Source organism: Pseudophryne corroboree, chromosome 10 (genome assembly GCF_028390025.1).
Source record: "Pseudophryne corroboree isolate aPseCor3 chromosome 10, aPseCor3.hap2, whole genome shotgun sequence".
Lineage (NCBI taxonomy): Eukaryota > Metazoa > Chordata > Amphibia > Anura > Myobatrachidae > Pseudophryne > Pseudophryne corroboree.
In genome coordinates, this window is record NC_086453.1 from 139,174,595 (window position 1) to 139,194,664 (window position 20,070).

The 20,070-nt window shown below is 46.7% G+C and overlaps 1 protein-coding gene across 3 annotated transcripts in view; it reads left to right on the forward strand.

The window, feature by feature from the left end:
- The window catches only part of LOC134966239 (leukocyte receptor cluster member 8 homolog), a 188,795-nt gene that overhangs the window by 111,133 nt on the left and 57,592 nt on the right, over positions 1-20,070 (forward strand). For 2 of the 3 annotated variants that reach the window (XM_063942817.1, XM_063942816.1), the window contains 4 exons: positions 3,109-3,219; positions 5,647-5,893; positions 12,142-12,307; positions 12,541-12,729. In XM_063942817.1, the coding sequence (XP_063798887.1) occupies positions 3,109-3,219; positions 5,647-5,893; positions 12,142-12,307; positions 12,541-12,729 (713 nt within the window). The remainder of the gene's footprint in view (positions 1-3,108; positions 3,220-5,646; positions 5,894-12,141; positions 12,308-12,540; positions 12,730-20,070) is intronic. The other variant, XM_063942818.1, reaches the window with a different exon arrangement.

A 20,070-nucleotide genomic window follows, 5' to 3' on the forward strand; every position in this document is an offset into this window, starting at 1 on the left:
TACTGGACACCGTATCTCAAAAGGTATTTCACCCGATGGACAAGGCCTTGACTATCCGGTCTATGGTCCGCTTGGTACTCAGTGCTCACAAGGTGTCTACATCGTTGCATCAGATTACTGGGCAAGATGGTGGGTGTTTACGAGGTAATCCAATATGGCAGGTTTCGTGCCCGGCTGTTTCAACGGGATCTGCTGGACAAATGGTCAGGTTCTCACCTGCACATGCATCAGGAAGTGACCCTGTCTCCAAAAAGCCTGGATTTCTCTATTGTGGTGGCTTCAGATTCCTCACCTGGTAGAGTGCAGATGTTTCAATATCCACCCGTGGATTCTACTGACAACGGATGCCAGCCTCCGGGGGTTGGGGAGTGGTGACCTAAGGGGCCCAGTTTCAAGGGTTATGGTCATTCCAGGAATCGGCTTTACCGATAAACATCCTGGAACTCAGGACGGTTTACAATGCTCTTCTACAAGCTTCCCCCTCTCTTGAATGATCAGGCGATCCAGGTTCAATCGGACAATGCCACGGCGGTGGCGTACATAAACCGACAAGGGGGAACAAGTAGCAGAGCAACGATGCGAGAGGTGTCAAAATTCCTCCTCTGGGCGGAGACCAACGCAAAGGCCATCTCAGCCATATTCTTTACAGGAGTGGACAACTGGGAAACAGACTTCCTCAGCAGGTACGACCTCCATCCAGGGGAATGGGGCCTACATCCCTAGATGTTTGAACAGTTAATTCTCCGGTGGGGCTGTCCGCAGATAAATCTGATGGCTTCTCGTCTCAACAAGAAGTGCTGCCGTTACTGTTCCAGAACAAAGGATCCACAGGCTGTAGCAGAGGATGTGCTGACGACACCGTGGATGTATCATTTTGTATACCTGTTCCCTCTGCTACTGCTAATCCCAAGGGTTCTCAAAAGACTGAGACTGGAAAGCGTTCAAGCAATCCTAATTGCCCCGGATTGGCCTCGGCGGCCGTGGTACTTGGACCTCCTGGCTATGCCTCTGAGGATCCCTGGCCTCTGCCTCTCCCAGAAGATCTTCAGGAAGGTCCGTTTGTCTTTCCAGACTTACAGCGGCTTGTTTGACGGCTTGGAAGTTGAGAGGGAGGTTCTAGCAAGAAAAGGTCTTCCCTCCAGGGTTATTTCTATCATGGTCCAGGCCAGGAAGATGGTTACGTCGTAACACTATCATCGTATCTGGAAGAAGTATGTTTCCTGGTGCGAAAGTAGAAAGGTGTCTCCCGTGGAATTTAGAATTGGTCGTTTTCTACTTTGGGAGTGGATATGGGCCTACGTTTAGGCTCCATCAAAGTCCAGGTTTCAGCGCGCTCTATTTTCTTCCAGAAACAACTTGCCGTGTTACCTGAAGTACAGACTTTCCTCAACGGTGTTCTTATACAACCACCCTTTGTGCCTCCCACGGCTCCGTGGGACCTCCAATGTGGTTCTGTCCTTTCTCCAATCGGATTGGTTTGAACCTTTTAAATAGGGTGGAGTTAAAATTTCTCACCTGGAAAATTGTGTTTTTGGCTTTGCCGTCTGCCAGGCGTGTCTCTGAATTAGGGGCCTTATCTTCTAAGAGCCTTTATTTAATTTTTCATGAAGACAGAGTGGAACTTAGGACCCGTCCTCAGTTTTTGCCTAAGGTGGTGTCAGCTTTTCATGTGAATCAGCCTATTGTGGTTTCTAGTGTGGTCTGATGCTTCTGTTATTCGTGAGTCCTTGGATGTGTTCAGGGCTCTGAGGATATATGTCAAGAGGACGGTCCGTCATCGAAAATTTGGCTCTCTGTTTGTCCTTTATTATGCCTCCAAGATTGGTCGGCCAGCTTCTAAGCAATCTATTGCTTGTTGGCTTCGGTTGACCATTCAACAAGCCTATACTTTGGCGCCTTTGCCGATGTCTATTCAGGCCCACTCAACGAGGTCGGTGGGCTCTTCCTGGGTGGCTACCCAGGGTGCTTCGGCCCTACAATTTTGCCGAGCTGCAACTTGGTCTGGTTTCGAACATTTTTGTCAAATTCTGTAGGTTCGATACCTTGGCCAAAGATGACTTTCAGTTTGGTCAGGCGGTTTTGCAGGGGTCTCTGCACTCTCCCACCCGTTTGGGAGCTTTGTGACTTCCCCATGGTACTAAAGTACAAGACCCCAGTATCCACTAGGACATAAGAGAAAATAGGAATTTAACACCTACTGGTAATTCCTTTTCTCCTAGTCCGTAGTGGATACTGGGCGCCCGCCTCTGTGCTTTGTTCCTGCTTACCTGTGTAATGGGCCTACACATTTGGCGATCCGCCGCCGAGCAGCCCGACGGCGTATACAGCCGACCCGGCGGCGGGGCGGCAGTGAGGTTTCTTCACTCCCCCCGGCTCCATAGCAGTGCAGGCAAATATGGACGAGATCGTCTATATTGGCCTGCATGCACAAGCGACTGGGCACCAGCGATGAACGAGCACAGGGCCGCGCAACGTTCATCGCTGGTGCCTCCACACTGAAAGATATGAACGGTATCTCGTTCATTAATGAACGAGATCGTTCATATCTTTCAGTATTCTCGCCCAGTGTGTAGGGCCCATAAGTATTGGGTTGGACCGGCGTTGCAGTCCCGTTATGTTGTTAGGATAGCTGTGCTATCCGGGTTTGGTTGGGTTGCTATCCTCTGTTTAGGTTAGCGCCCTCCTTTCGTTTCTGGTTGTGTGTTGGCTTGTTGTCGCACCGCTGTTGTATTATTCGCTCAGATTATGTCCATCTCCTCGGGCACAGTTTTCCTAGACTGAGTCTGGTAGGAGGGGCATAGAGGGGAGGAGCCAGCACACACATACACCCACTAAAAGTTTTAAAGTGCCAAGGCACCAGTGGACCCGATCTATACCCCATGGTACTAAAGTACAAGACCACAGTATCCACTGCGGACTAGGAGAAAAGGAATTACCGGTAGGTATTAAATTCCTGTTTTGTTTTTTTTGTCTCTACTTCTTTATAACCTTGTTATCTTGCTATATTTGGGACATGTCCTATTGCAACTGGATGGTTATCACAAAATTGGAAGTTCGGTTAGATCCTGTAGTGTCAAGTATTAAACTGATTAAATCCTGCATTTGCAGAATATGTACGGTGGATATGGTAATCCTGGACAGTATGGGATGTCTAACCCTTACCAAGGACCCACGTCACAGACCCAAGGAGTCGCCCAGCATTATGGAAGTCTAAATCAGGTATGATGATGTCCTTTTCTCCTACAGTGCTGCTTTGCCATGCTCTTTGTTTGAAATACGACCCGCAAATTTTTGTGTGTCTATACGGTTTAATGCCTTAATTACAATTCTTAAGGGTGGTACTCACGGAGCGATCGCTGCTTAAAATCTAAGCAATCTGACTAGATTGCTTAGATTTTAAGCCTGATCGCTCCGTGTGTACCCCCTACAGCGATAGCGATGCGCAGCCCCGCTCATCGCTATCGCTGGTGCTAGATTGGCCTGCCATGCAGGCCAATCTAGCGGGTCGCTCATTTCACCCGCTGGGTGAAACGAGCGTCTCCCCCCGCACGCTCAGCACACATCGCGCTGTGCTGAGCGGCGGGAGAGATGTGTGCTGAGCGGTTCGCTCAGCACACATCTCTCCCGCATCGGCCAGTGAGTACTGGCCTTTATACTCTTGGATTGCCGTGATACCTTGGTGTATAGAGGCTCATTCTGGGGTTAGACATTATGGAGGCGATTCAATTGTTTTGTGCACGTCTGATCTCCCATCTAAAGTGACAGGAGATCATGATTCGCAATGAAAATGTTTGTGTTTTTTTGGTATCTCTATGAGACAATAGACAAGGTTTTGCCGGGAATAGCTACTAAATCCATCTAAATCCCTGGTTAGGGTGCTCAAACTACTGTGTGGGCGCCGGGTGGTCTTCTGTATGCCGGCGGTCGGGCTCCCGGCGCTCAGTATACCGGCGCCGGGAGCCCGACAGCCGGCATACCGACAGCCGGCATACCGACACTTATTTTCCCTCGTGGGGGTCCACGACCCCCATAGAGGGAGAATAAAATAGTGTAGCGCGCCACCGTGCCCGTAGCGTGGCGAGCGCAGCGAGCCCGCAAGGGGCTCATTTGCGCTCGCCACACTGTCGGTAAGCCGGCGGTCGGCCTCCCGGCGCCGGTATGCTGGTCGCCGGGAGCCCGACCCGCCGGCCAGCCGTAGTGAACCCTGGGCGCCTACACCAGGGACTTTGCACACATTTTTTCTTGCACCTCAGGAGGGTGCGAGAAGAAATGTCAACCCTGCGGCTAACTGGCATCTAAATTGAGCAACAATTGAATTACTCAGTTTTGTGCCCCTTTTAAATGTTAAGAGAAATGTTCTGGCTGAAGCATGTACATGTACCTTCCTATAGAGGCATTGATATACAGTATGATAAAACAGGATTTTACTTATATTCTCTGAATCCATTGTGGATCATTGAGCTCCTACCCTTTACTCTGTAAGGGATCTATTTATCAAGCTTGACAAATCTTTTTCTCTGGTGTTTAGAATTAGAAATTAGTGCAGGGAGTGGGGAGAGTAACCTTGTAACTGGTTATGTGGTTGATGTCTCTCATTTTCAATTTTGCTAGATCTATTGTAAATTTCATGTAACATAGCCAGCTACTGGTTGATCCAAATTTCCTGTGTAAATTAGCGCAGAGGAGACCTCGCTGATGTCTCTGCTTTTCCTTAGCAGGCTAAGCATTGCCACATTTAAAAACTTTCTAAAATAAGTTGGAATGGTGTGTACAGGGATTGAGTTGCTAGAACTAATCTGTCTTTAAGCCGTAGCACTCACCTGGGAACAAACATTGGTGACATTATCTGGAGATCATTGTCACCATTCATATAGGACATTTAGGGGTCACTCCGATTAGCCATGACACATACTTGTGGGTTCAAGTAAGTGTGTGTGTGTGTATATGTGTATATATATATATATATATATATATATATATGTATATATATATATATATATAATGCACGTATATGTGTGTGTGTGTATGTGTATATATATATATATATATATATATATATATATATGTATGTATAAAATTATCTCTGTTCAGATACCTTAGCAATTGCACAATTCAGTTGTGTTTGGGTGTCTTTGCATATTGCGCACATGACAGGGTTTAGCTGTGTAAAGTGGTGAAACCCATCTAATGTCCTGCTTTGGGCATCCAAAATCCCGAATTAGCGCACATTTCTTCTTGCACCTGAAGATGCTGTGAGTAGAAATGTCTTCCTCGCAGCTACCAGTCTTAACGGAGCAGCAACTAAATTGCTCCATTTTACGCCCCCTAGTGGTAGCCGTGTGCAAAAACAATAGAATCTGCCCTTACAGTAAAAAAAAAAGCTACACAATGTATATAAGGCAATTTATTATATATCTATATGTTACACACACACACACACACACACACACACACACACACACACACACACACACACACACACACACATATATTATAGTATTTATTTTGTATATCTCTTATTATATATCTATGTTACACACACACACACACACACACACACACACACACACACACACACACACACACACACACATATATATACATATATTAAAGTATTTATTTTGTATATCTCTCATTGCTCTTTAGCCTCCTGTTCCTGGCCTTGAAGACGGTTTACCGTATTCTAATGTCCAGTCACAAGTTTCTGCTGTTAACAACCAATCTGCATCACATCATGCCAGTCATAGTTTGCCACAGTCCTGCCCACAAGGGGCAACTACAGGCAGCCAAGTCTCACAGCAGCACTTATCCACAAATACCAACAATTACAATCCGCATTCCTATAATGAAACTTCCAAACCAAAGAAAGGGCAACAGTGGAACCGAATGAAACGTAAGTTAAACCTCTGCTTCCAGACTAATGTTAAATGCATTCAGCGTTTTGCTTTATTATATATCCAAATGGGAGACTGCAAAACCATAGAGTATAGTGGCTGAGGCAGGAGTTTAGAAATCTGACACAGGTGTGAAATCCTCACCCTCTAAACCCTAGCCTGCCAGGAGTCCAGTCAGTCTCCCTCTCCCCTTCTTCCTCAGCAAAAAAACTTTCTTTCATTGGACAATGGTCACTTGTGAGCTGAATCTTGAAGGGTATGACGTGCAATATACAGTTTTGGTGGATTCTCCATGCAGCTTTCATGCAGTAACCCATCCCTGGTATAGGAGCTGGCATTATCTGCTCAGCTATACTGGATATTGTCTGTGCAGAAGTAGCCCATGGAGGTTCAACTTGAACCTGGGCCTGACTCGGATTATTCTAGAGGGTTTGGTGAAAGCTAAAACAATTTGCACATAATCCATTCTGAACCAGATCCTGAGAAGTCCGCAAACACACTAGCAATCAGTCACAGGTTATACATTAATATAATAAGTAATATGAGCACATAATCAACTACAGATACATTTCATATATGTAGGAGAAACCTATTACTGCATTACCATATATAGGAGTTTAGACGTATTCAGTCGCACAGCGAAAGAAACAGCAGCAATAATTTACAGACCCACCCAGCTCAGGAGAGTGGGATACAGGGAGACTTCACCCCGCTTTCAGGATCGATCTATACGTTAGTGAATGTTGAGTGGATCCAGGCGCTATTAGTGTACACAATCTCCTCGTGAACCTACAGTGAACACAGCTGACCAAGTGAATACCGACGCACCAGTCATACAGCTGTCTACAGTATGCTGCGACTGGGTCCTTTTTAGATACACAGCGTCTCAGACGGAAACGGGAACTCTGTTCATGGCGGGAAACTCGGAGGACACTGGTCATGAACCGTGGGGAGGGGTGACCAAGGGAGCATCTTACTCCTCACTGCTGACATCAACCCTAGGGATCGCGGCCGGATACTACCCCTGGTGCCTATGATCCCTGAGGCCTAGCACTGGTGCATCCGAGGTGGCAGCAGCGTCAGCGACTGTTCGGTAGTCTCCACCCTGAAACAGTGCGGTTGTGTCTCGCTTTCCCCCTACTAAGCGGAACCGATGCCTTGCTTTCTCCCATGCTCCGGCCAGCGCCTGGTAACGTCTGCTGGACTTGCTAGTACGTCCTACACAGACGCCCACCGAAACAGCACTGTACACATGGTTAAGCGTTGTCACGACCAGGCGGGGAGTTGTTGGAGCGACTCTAAGGTAAGACACTTTTTAGAAAGATCGCTCAAAAAATATAGTAAGACTATAAAAATAAATTAAAAAAAGCTTATGGCTGCTAAAAACCAGCAGCCCATTGACCATGGTCTGGCTTCTGCTGCACCAAACAAAAAACTGAATTGCCTGAGCCAGGAGGCGGGGATATAGGGATGGGCCCGTTTCATTCTGGGAGGCCGAAAGCTTTGATCGTTTGGTACCAATCCGCTGTCGCTACCTCATATCCCAATGTTATCCTGTGGATAACCTGTGGACCCTGCAGGAGAAAGGCTCCATTTCTGATCAGCTATGGGCTCTAGGTCGACGGCCAAGCCAGTCCTCCACTTCCTGTGGTATATTGAAGAAGTGAGTAGGGGTATCTGACCCAACACTCGGGCACGATGGAAAGAGCATGGAATTCTGTATCTGGGAGTCACAAAGTTTCTACTTGACCTGGGTGAATTGAGAACGACTATATTGCACATCTAGGGCAGTGTCTGGGTAGACTGTTGCAGTGATTTTCAAGCTTGATAGGGGCACAAAGCTGAGCAAGCTAGAGGACAGCATCTCTGTCCTGGAAGTGAAGTAGCTGAGCTATGAAACTCCGAGATGAGGCCCCAGGTGGTGGCCACTGCAAAGGGAGGCGGTAGACATGCTTTGCTCAAGTTGTGAAAGAAGGCATACCTGCTAAAAATCTGCACCAGCCATCTTTCTCCATAGTGAAACACTCTGCTCTCTCCAGTATACCGCAAAGTGTAAATTTCTCCTTCGAAGCCTTTCCTCCAGGTCAAAGAACTTAGATTTGTAGGTGGCCATCTGAGAGGACAATTATGACCGTTTCTTTCATAGTGAATGGAACTCTTCAAGGGCCGAGATAAGTTGTTCGGCCTCCCTAATTTTCTGAAGGTCATGGCGGAGCAAGGAAATATTCATCTGCAATTGCCAAATTCGGTCTGTGATGTGCTTCTCAGAGGCAGCGATGGCTTGAAGAATCTGCTGCAGAATTGGGGTGGCGGTCCCCGACAGCTGTGGGGACATATGCAGGGGGAAACAGAATTTGACGGCAGATAAGAACCACTTGGCCCATCTACTTTGCCCCTTTTTTTTTTATCCTTTAGGTAATTCCAACCCTTTTTGAGGCTAAGGGGTGTATTTACTAAGCCTTGGATGGAGATAAAGTGTACTGAGATACAGTACCAGCCAATGAGCTCCTGTCATTTTTCAAACCCAGAATGTGACTTGGTAGTTAGGAGCTGATTGGCTGGTACTTTATCCCCGTCCACTTTATCTCCACAAAGGGCTTAGTAAATTAGACCCCTTAGTTCTTTGTATGAATACTCATATGTCTATCCCAAACATGTTTAAATTGATCTACTGTCTTAGCCTCTACCACCTCTGATGGGAGGCTATTCCACTTTTCCACTACCTTTTCTGTGAAGTATTTTTTCCTTTTAAATTTCCCCTGAACCTAACTCACTTCAGTTTCAGTACATGTCCTTATGATTTATTACTTTGCTTCCTTTGAAGAATGGTTCCTTCCTGTGCTGTGTTTTTTGTACAGGCTATCCAGATTGATTGTCTGTAAAAAAAAAAACAAAAAAAACCCCTTTCTCCCGAAAACACACAGGTTCGGTGAAACCTGTGTGTTTTCGTGTGAAACAGCCCCATTTTCGGACAAAAATGGGTCTGTTTCAGTGGATTCTGCTTCGCCTGCCAGAGGCAAGTGAAACAAAATCCCCGATACGGCGCCAGCTTGTCGGGGCTAAAAAGATAGCCCTCGGCGGGACAATTAGCCCCGGTAAATTACCGGGGCTAATTGGATATTCCCCTAAATCCCTTTCCTACTTAGTAGTTTCCATTATAGTACCCTTGATACTATATTTTTGCCTTTGGGTTTTTGAGATCCAAGTGCATGATTACTTTTTTAGCATTAAACTTCAGTTGCCATGTTCTAGACCATTCTTGAAAAGTCTACCTAGAATCCTGAGTCATTTGTTTTATCCTATCCGGTGTGTCTACCTTGTTGCATACCTTTTGTGTCTACTGCAAAAAGGCATACTTTTCCCTCCAATACTATTTGCAATGTCACCAACAAAGATTTTAAAAAGCACTGATCCTAGTACAGATACCTGGGGTACTCCACTGGTAACATTTCTCAATAGAATGCACTCCATTTACTACAACTGGTTTTTATCCTGCATCCAGATTCTCATCCATTTAACTGTTTTATAATCCAATCCCATGCTTCCGAGTTTATTTAGCAGTCTGCGGTATGGAACAGTGACAAATGCTTTACTAAAGTCTAGATATGCTTCCTGTTGCTCATTATTTTATTAATGAAGCCAAATAAGCGATGCAGCTTCTCTACCAGAAGGAGGGCCAGACTGAGAAGCTGCAGTGGATTGAGCAAATATTTCTAATCTAAAAACAGCTCTAGTGCATGGTCTGACTTGCCTATGGTCACAGCAGTTCGTTACCAGAGCTAGGGATATTGAAGCACAAAAGAGGTAGTGTGAGATGACTGTCAGGAAAGCATCCAAGACTGGTGAAGGTAAATCCAGAAGAGAGGCCAGGGATTGAGTCTGTGACTATGGAGGCAGTCAAGCAGCTGGCAGATGCAGGATAGGGGGCACCAGTCAGACTCTAGCGCACAGAGGAATCCAAAAGATCAGCCACCACTCCCCAAAGAGGATCTGAAGGCACCACAGGGAATACACAGCAGGGACCAGAGGCGGCCGATGTTACAGTACCTGAACCTGTAGTTCTAAAATGGCATCCACAGCTCCACAGCATGACAGAAAAACAGCCAGAAGAATCCAAGCAGGTCACAGTAGTCAGCCAGGGACACCAGCCGAGCAGCAAGCCAAATTGGAAGTGGTCTGTAAGAACCCCAAAGTAGTCCATGAGTCCAAGTCCAGTGAGCAGCAAGGTAGGGACAGTGCACCAAGATGGTGATGTACAGCTGGCACCGTGCCAGACGCACTGAAGGAACCCAATGAGGGGGATCCCATTACAGGAGCAGTTGAGGATGAGTTAGTCACAGCACAGATCACACTGGCAACAGGATGCTGCAGGCACTGGAGCTCATTGTTGATGCCCGCAGACAGGGGAACATGGGGCACAAAGCTGCTGAAGGACTTCTCAGCAGGAGCCAAGAGATGCAGGAGGAGACCATACTGCAGAGGAGTTGGTAAAACAATTTCCAAACAAAATAGGATAATAACCAGGAAAACAAGAAGGTTGTTGCCTATAGCATGCTATCCCAAGCCACTCCTCCATCCTGTGCTGCCTATTTTTTTTTCAGGTTTGCTCCCACGCATGCCAAAAGCTGGCTTTGTCACTGTGTGGACCTTAGGTACTTTTTCTGTTTGAACTATTCTAGCTTAAATAGCTGGAAACCATTTACAGTACATCTTTATGTAAAGTGATGTATTTTAATATGCTTCTGTCATCATTATCAATAAAAACAATATCTTGCATGCATATTGTCTGGTCTAGTTTCCTGATTGTGTCTGGGGGAAAATCCTTGTTTCTCTGCTGTGGTGTAAAAATAAAAAAATACAGAGGTGCAGCCCAAAAGGAAGCGTTTCAGGGTAAAAGTGAATTCCTGATGACCCTCTGCAATCTGTTAATATCACACATTATTATACAACATCAACTCATAAATTTTCTTGGGGTACCACATGATCGGAAGAAGTTCACGACATCAACCTTCAGGTTGGCTGAGTTTCTCCTTTTTGTGCAGGACAGAGTGGATACTGGCTTGCAGCTGAGATGCATAAAGGTACAGGTTTATTTTTCCAAAGCCTGCTCACATTTATCCCAGAAGTTCAGATGTACTTGCTATGTGCATCCTTTTGTCCTTCCATCGGTTACTGAGCACTTATTGTCTTCTGATCCTTTCAAGTTCGTGCCGTTTGAACACTTGGGCTAGGTAGAAATAGTAAGTACCTGACTTGGCTTCTACTTGGAGGATTTCAGAACTTGGAACCTTATCTGGCCATACTCCATTTCTTGGTATTCATGAGGATAAGGTGATGGTGAAGATGAAGCTATCATTCCAGACTACTATTAGCTCCAAGTCTGACGTTATCCAGCGGATAGTAGCTACGGCTATGGAGTGGGATCTTTCCGTTGATTATGCGTTTTTTTAATCTTCCACATGGGTTCAAGCTCCTAGGGTTTATGTTCATCATACAGTAGACTTATGTCGAGAAGATGATCTTTTTATCTTGTACTACTCTCATAAACTGGGACTGTTGCCTTCTAAGCAGACAATTGCTGGTGGATCACAACTGTCATCGGACATGCTTGCATGAGAACAAGTGAGCCATTTTGATCCAGAGGATGGATCATTTTACTGTATTTGTGGGGGCTTTCTGGGTGGCATGACGTGGTGCCTCCACTGGGAAGCTGTTCAAAATGTTGCAACCTTGTCTGTGCACACCTTTTGAAACCTTTTGCGGTTTGACACTTTTGCGTCCAGAGATGCATGTCTTGGACATATAGTGCAGCACACTGTTACACGGCATTCTCTCCCTTGATGATGACTTTGTGACCTACCCAGTGATTCAAAGATTTAAGAAACAGGATTTTTGTCCCAGGTGCCAGGCTCCTCTCACCATTAACTATATACCCCAGTATTCCAGACTAACCCATGTAATTGCAGAAAAGGATTTAACAAGTTCCTGTTTTTATTATATATCAATTTTCATTTTTAATACCTCTACAATACAAATACCTGCTGTTTAAAGGTACTGCAAACAATACATTAAAACTCGTTTTCTGAGCAGTTTCTATAGTTATTTTATACAAATGTATAGTATTACTGTAATTATTAAAGCTCTTGTAGGTAAAACCGTCATACCTACAAATGCCAGTTGTTACCTCCTATGTCTGTATATTGCAAAAACAGTGCATTTTTAATGTTTCCCCACTTGGCTTTTACAGAGGCTCCTGGATCTGGAGGTCTTAAGTTTAACATCCAGAAGCGCCCTCTTGTAATGTCTAACCAGAACTTTCCCTCTAATGAGCAACATAATAACAATGCTGGTCTGCAAGGGCAAGCCGGTATGCATCACCATATGCAATCAGCGGAAAAGACCCACGAACACAGGTATTATCTGCTGCCTTTTCTGCTGTGTGTGGTATTTCTTTCTAGCTTTGAAGTAGTGCCTCATAAATATATGGTAATGGAGTGACGCCTCTGGTTCTTAGTGAATTAGTAGTCTTAAGTCATATTGACAGTAATGTTGCAACCCACAAAATATCTGGTATATGCTTTGTGGCACGTGCCTAGTTCATTACATTTCTCTTCATATGTTTATTCAATAATTGTTTTTACTGCAGCAGCAATCCTTCCGCAAAGCCAGAGGACTGGCCTCAAGCCATGAAAGAGTATGTCCAGCATTGCTTTACTGCATGTGAAACAGAGGAAGACAAGGATCGGACTGAGAAACTGCTGAAAGAAGTCTTACAAGCAAGATTACAGGATGGGTCAGCCTACACCATAGACTGGAGTAGAGAGCCACTGCCTGGGTACATTTCACCCACCTTTTCCTTTTGTGCTGATAAAGGCAATATTATTCACTGTTTTTCTGATGATTATTATCAGATAGGTTATGTGTTAAGGGGGGTACTCACGGAGCGATATTCTAAGCAATCTGACTAGATTGCTTAGAATATCGGCAGGATCGCTCCGTGTGTAGCCCCCTCGGCGATAGCGATGCGCGGCCCCGCACATCGCTATCGCCGCTGCTAGATTGGCCTGCATGCAGGCCAATCTAGCGGGTCGCTCACCTCACCCGCTGGGTGAAGTGAGCGGCCCCCCCGTCTCCCCCCGCACGCTCAGCACAGATCGCGCTGTGCTGAGCGGCAGGAGAGATGTGTGCTGAGCGGTTCGCTCAGCACGCATCTCTCCTTGATCGGCCCGTGAGTACTGGGCTTTACAGCTGTGTCACACACCATGTTAGGTTAAGAGTTTAACAGATAACGGTATGAACTTTGTTTCATTCCAGCATCATTTAGATAATGGCCTTGAATTACCAAATTGTACTGATGTGGGAACCTGCTCTTTCCACTGTAACACTATGGATCATTCTATAATCTGTGCTACTGTGAACATTGCAATCTGATTGGCTGCAGGTTGTTCTCTCCCCACATCAGAACTGATATGCAGACAGGCATAGGATAAGGATAGATAACAGAAAAGTGATCTCATGCTTGCAGAAACCCCTTAAGCTTCGGTATCATTAGTGTAGATTCTCTGCTACCAGTAGGTGGTATGGCTTATTATTATTTATAACGCTGATAGTAAATGGTTATGTATTTACTAAGAAAGTGCACCTTTAATATGCATGAGTCACATAATGCAACACACTGTAGAAGTTTCCCTTGGGGGACAAGGAATCATGGGGTATAGGGGCTGTTTAGGATTATGGTACTTGAAAATACATCCTCTTCCGTATCTTCGCCCTGCAGGGAATTTAATTGCTTTTAGTGTGCACACTGGACAAGGGGCCTAATTCAGACCTGATCACAGCAGCAAATTTGTTAGCAGATGGGCAAAACCATGTGCACTGCAGGGGGGGCAGATATAACATGTGCAGAGAGAGTTAGATTTGGGTGCGGTGTGTTCAAACTGAAATCTAAATTGCAGTGTAAAAATAAAGCAGCCAGTATTTACCCTGCACAGAAACAATATAACCCACCCAAATCTAAAGGGACCCATACACTAGAACGATAATGCACGATTTCATCCGATTTCGACCTTTCGGGCCGATAAATCAGATGAAAAGTGGCAAATCGGATGTGTTTTACAGCCAATCCGATCCGCGTTTCCCGTGAGCATTGGATCGGAGCCCCTAGGTCGTTAGTGCTGCACTCGTGATATGTCTGATCCCGCAGGCATGGCTGGTATCACATACGATACATCATATGCAAAAGAACCGCATACGATGTATCGTATGCGATCCTGCCACCCGGAAAACTGCCGGGTAGTTCAAGGGAAATCGCCTCCGACTTCAGCCTCAGACATATCGTTGTAATGTATGGGGCCCTTTACTCTCTCTGCACATGTTATATCTGCTGTGCACATGGTTTCTCTATCGTCCTAGTGGATGCTGGGGTTCCTGAAAGGACCATGGGGAATAGCGGCTCCGCAGGAGACAGGGCACAAAAAGTAAAGCTTTTTCCGATCAGGTGGTGTGCACTGGCTCCTCCCCCTATGACCCTCCTCCAGACTCCAGTTAGATTTTTGTGCCCGGCCGAGAAGGGTGCAATCTAGGTGGCTCTCCTAAAGAGCTGCTTAGAAAAAGTTTAGCTAGGTTTTTTATTTTACAGTGATTCCTGCTGGCAACAGGATCACTGCAGCGAGGGACTGAGGGGAGAAGGAATCAACTCACCTGCGTGCAGGATGGATTGGTTTCTTGGCTACTGGACATCAAGCTCCAGAGGGACGATCACAGGTACAGCCTGGATGGTCACCGGAGCCACGCCGCCGGCCCCCTTGCAGATGCTGAAATCAGAAGAGGTCCAGAATCGGCGGCTGAAGACTCCTGCAGTCTTCTAAAGGTAGCGCACAGCACTGCAGCTGTGCGCCATTTTCCTCTCAGCACACTTCACACGGCAGTCACTGAGGGTGCAGGGCGCTGGGAGGGGGGCGCCCTGGGAGGCAAAATGAGTACCTATAAAGGCTAAAAATACCTCACATATAGCCCTAGAGGCTATATGGAGATATTTAACCCCTGCCTAATTTTTCTAAATAGCGGGAGACGAGCCCGCCGGAAAAGGGGCGGGGCCTATCTCCTCAGCACACGGCGCCATTTCCTCTCACAGCTCCGCTGGTCAGGACGGCTCCCAAGTCTCTCCCCTGCACTGCACTACAGAAACAGGGTAAAACAGAGAGGGGGGGGCACATTTATGGCGATATTTTGATATAACAAAGCAGCTATAAGGGAGCACTTATTATAAGGCTATCCCTGATATATATATATAGCGCTTTTGGTGTGTGCTGGCAAACTCTCCCTCTGTCTCCCCAAAGGGCTAGTGGGTCCTGTCTTCGTTAGGAGCATTCCCGGTGTGTCTGCTGTGTGTCGGTACGTGTGTGTCGACATGTATGAGGACGATATTGGTGTGGAGGCGGAGCAATTGCCAAATATGAGGATGTCACCCCCTAGGGAGTCGACACCAGAATGGATGCCTTTATTTATGGAACTACGGGATAGTGTCAACACGCTAAAGCAGTCGTTTGACGACATGAGACGGCCGGACAATCAATTAGTGCCTGTCCAGGCGACTCAAACACCGTCAGGGGCTGTGAAACGCCCTTTGCCTCAGTCGGTCGACACAGACCCAGACACAGGCGATGACTCCAGTGGTGACGGTGACGAAGCAACCGTATTTTCCAGTAGGGCCACACGTTATATGATTTTGGCAATGAAGGAGGCGTTACATTTAGCTGATACTACAGGTACCACTAAACAGGGTATTATGTGGGGTATGAAAAAACTACCTATAGTTTTTCCTGAATCAGAAGAACTAAATGACGTGTGTAATGAAGCGTGGGTTGCCCCTGATAAAAAGCTGATAATTTCAAAGAAATTATTGGCATTATACCCTTTCCCGCCAGAGGTTAGGGAGCGCTGGGAAACACCTCCTAGGGTGGACAAGGCGCTAACACGCTTATCTAAACAAGTGGCGTTACCCTCTCCTGAGACGGCCGCACTTAAAGATCCATCAGATAGGAGGATGGAAAATATCCAAAAAAGTATATACACACATGCAGGTGTTATACTACGACCAGCTGTAGCGACTGCCTGGATGGGCAGTGCGGGGGTAGTTTGGTCAGAGTCCCTGATTGAAAATATTGATACCCTGGACAGGGACAATATTTTACTGTCGTTAGAACAAATAAAGGATGCATTTCTTTATATGCGTGATGCACAGAGGGATATATGCACACTGGCATCACGGGTAAGTGCTATGTCCATTTCGGCCAGAAGAGCTTTATGGACGCGACAGTGGACAGGCGATGCGGATTCAAAACGGCATATGGAAGTTTTGCCGTATAAAGGGGAGGAGTTATTTGGAGTCGGTCTATCAGATTTGGTGGCCACGGCTACAGCCGGGAAATCCACCTTTCTACCTCAAGTCACTCCCCAACAGAAAAAGGCACCGACTTTTCAACCGCAGCCCTTTCGTTCCTTTAAAAATAAGAGAGCAAAGGGCTATTCATATCTGCCACGAGGCAAAGGTCGAGGGAAGAGACAGCAACACGCAGCTCCTTCCCAGGATCAGAAGCCCTCCCCGGCTTCTACAAAAGCCTCAGCATGACGCTGGGGCTTCTCAAGCGGACTCGGGGACGGTGGGGGGTCGTCTCAAAAATTACAGCGCGCAGTGGGCTCACTCGCAAGTAGATCCCTGGATCCTGCAGATAATATCTCAGGGATACAGGTTGGAATTAGAGACAGATCCACCTCGCCGTTTCCTGAAGTCTGCTTTACCAACGTCCCCCTCCGAAAGGGAGACGGTTTTGGAAGCCATTCACAAGCTGTACTCTCAGCAGGTGATAGTCAAGGTCCCTCTTCTGCAACAAGGGAAGGGGTATTATTCCACTCTTTTTGTGGTACCGAAGCCGGATGGCTCGGTAAGACCTATTCTAAATCTGAAGTCCTTGAACCTGTACATAAAGAAGTTCAAGTTCAAAATGGAGTCACTCAGAGCAGTGATAGCGAACCTGGAAGAGGGGGACTTTATGGTATCCTTGGACATCAAGGATGCGTATCTCCACGTTCCAATTTACCCCTCACACCAGGGGTACCTCAGGTTCGTTGTACAAAACTGTCACTATCAGTTTCAGACGCTGCCGTTCGGATTGTCCACGGCACCTCGGATCTTTACAAAGGTAATGGCCGAGATGATGATTCTTCTTCGAAGAAAAGGCGTATTAATTATCCCATACTTGGACGATCTCCTAATAAGGGCGAGGTCCAGAGAACAGCTAGAGATGGGATTAGCACTGTCTCAAGAAGTGCTAAAACAGCACGGGTGGATTCTGAATATTCCAAAATCCCAGTTAATGCCGACAACTCGTCTGCTGTTCCTAGGGATGATTCTGGACACGGTTCAGAAAAAGGTTTTTCTCCCGGAGGAAAAAGCCAAGGAGTTATCCGAGCTTGTCAGGAACCTCCTAAAACCAGGAAAGGTGTCTGTACATCAATGCACAAGAGTCCTGGGAAAAATGGTGGCTTCTTACGAAGCAATTCCATTCGGCAGATTCCACGCAAGAATTTTCCAAAGGGATCTGTTGGACAAATGGTCAGGGTCGCATCTTCAGATGCACCTGCGGATAACCCTGTCTCCAAGGACAAGGGTGTCTCTTCTGTGGTGGTTGCAGAGTGCTCATCTATTGGAGGGCCGCAGATTCGGCATACAGGATTGGATCCTGGTGACCACGGACGCCAGCCTGAGAGGCTGGGGAGCAGTCACACAAGGAAGAAACTTCCAGGGAGTATGGACGAGCCTGGAAACGTCTCTTCACATAAACATTCTGGAACTAAGAGCAATATACAATGCTCTAAGCCAGGCAGAACCTCTGCTTCAGGGAAAACCGGTGTTGATCCAGTCGGACAACATCACGGCAGTCGCCCATGTGAACAGACAGGGCGGCACAAGAAGCAGGAGTGCAATGGCAGAAGCTGCAAGGATTCTTCGCTGGGCAGAGAATCATGTGATAGCACTGTCAGCAGTGTTCATCCCGGGAGTGGACAACTGGGAAGCAGACTTCCTCAGCAGACACGATCTTCACCCGGGAGAGTGGGGACTTCATCCAGAAGTTTTCCACATGCTGGTAACCCGTTGGGAAAGACCAATGGTGGACATGATGGCGTCTCGCCTCAACAAAAAACTGGACAGGTATTGCGCCAGGTCAAGAGATCCGCAGGCAATAGCTGTGGACGCGCTGGTAACGCCTTGGGTGTACCAGTCGGTGTATGTGTTTCCTCCTCTGCCTCTCATACCAAAAGTATTGAGAATTATACGGCAAAGAGGCGTAAGAACGATACTAGTGGTTCCGGATTGGCCAAGAAGGACTTGGTACCCGGAACTTCAAGAGATGATCACGGAAGATCCGTGGCCTCTACCTCTAAGGAGGGACTTGCTTCAGCAGGGTCCCTGTCTGTTTCAAGACTTACCGCGGCTGCGTTTGACGGCATGGCGGTTGAACGCCGGATCCTAAAGGAAAAAGGCATGCCGGAAGAAGTCATTCCTACTTTGATTAAAGCAAGGAAGGAAGTAACCGTGCAACATTATCACCGAATTTGGCGAAAATATGTTGCGTGGTGCGAAGATCGGAGTGCTCCGATGGAGGAATTTCAACTGGGTCGATTCCTACATTTCCTGCAATCAGGATTGTCTATGGGTCTCAAATTGGGATCTATTAAGGTTCAAATTTCGGCCCTGTCGATTTTCTTTCAAAAAGAATTGGCTTCAGTCCCTGAAGTCCAGACTTTCGTTAAGGGAGTGCTGCATATACAGCCTCCTGTGGTGCCTCCAGTGGCACCGTGGGATCTCAATGTGGTTTTGGACTTCCTAAAATCTCATTGGTTTGAACCACTAAAAAAGGTGGATTTGAAATATCTCACATGGAAAGTGACCATGCTTCTAGCCCTGGCTTCTGCCAGGAGAGTGTCAGAATTGGCAGCTTTATCTTACAAAAGCCCATATCTGATTTTCCATTCGGACAGGGCAGAACTGCGGACTCGTCCGCATTTTCTCCCTAAGGTGGTGTCAGCATTTCATCTGAACCAGCCTATTGTAGTGCCTGCGGCTACAAGTGACTTGGAGGACTCCAAGTTACTGGACGTTGTCAGAGCATTAAAAATATATATTGCAAGGACAGCTGGAGTCAGAAAATCTGACTCGTTGTTTATATTGTATGCACCCAACAAGATGGGTGCTCCTGCGTCTAAGCAGACGATTGCTCGTTGGATCTGTAGCACAATCCAACTTGCACATTCTGTGGCAGGCCTGCCACAGCCTAAATCTGTAAAGGCCCACTCCACAAGGAAGGTGGGCTCATCTTGGGCGGCTGCCCGAGGGGTCTCGGCATTACAACTTTGCCGAGCAGCTACGTGGTCAGGGGAGAACACGTTTGTAAAATTTTACAAATTTGATACTCTGGCTAAGGAGGACCTGGAGTTCTCTCATTCGGTGCTGCAGAGTCATCCGCACTCTCCCGCCCGTTTGGGAGCTTTGGTATAATCCCCATGGTCCTTTCAGGAACCCCAGCATCCACTAGGACGATAGAGAAAATAAGATTTTACTTACCGATAAATCTATTTCTCGGAGTCCGTAGTGGATGCTGGGCGCCCATCCCAAGTGCGGATTATCTGCATAAATTGTACATAGTTATTGTTAACTAATTCGGGTTATTGTTGAAGGAAGCCATCTTTCAGAGGCTCCGCTGTTATCATACTGTTAACTGGGTTTAGATCACAAGTTGTACGGTGTGATTGGTGTGGCTGGTATGAGTCTTACCCGGGATTCAAAATCCTCCCTTATTGTGTACGCTCGTCCGGGCACAGTACCTAACTGGAGTCTGGAGGAGGGTCATAGGGGGAGGAGCCAGTGCACACCACCTGATCGGAAAAAGCTTTACTTTTTGTGCCCTGTCTCCTGCGGAGCCGCTATTCCCCATGGTCCTTTCAGGAACCCCAGCATCCACTACGGACTCCGAGAAATAGATTTATCGGTCAGTAAAATCTTATTTTTGCCCATCTGCTAACAAATTTGCTGCTACGATCAACTCTGAATTACCCCCAAGGTGCTGTTATCTAATGCCACATCAGAAGTTCTTCATTTAAGGCCTACTCTAGTGCG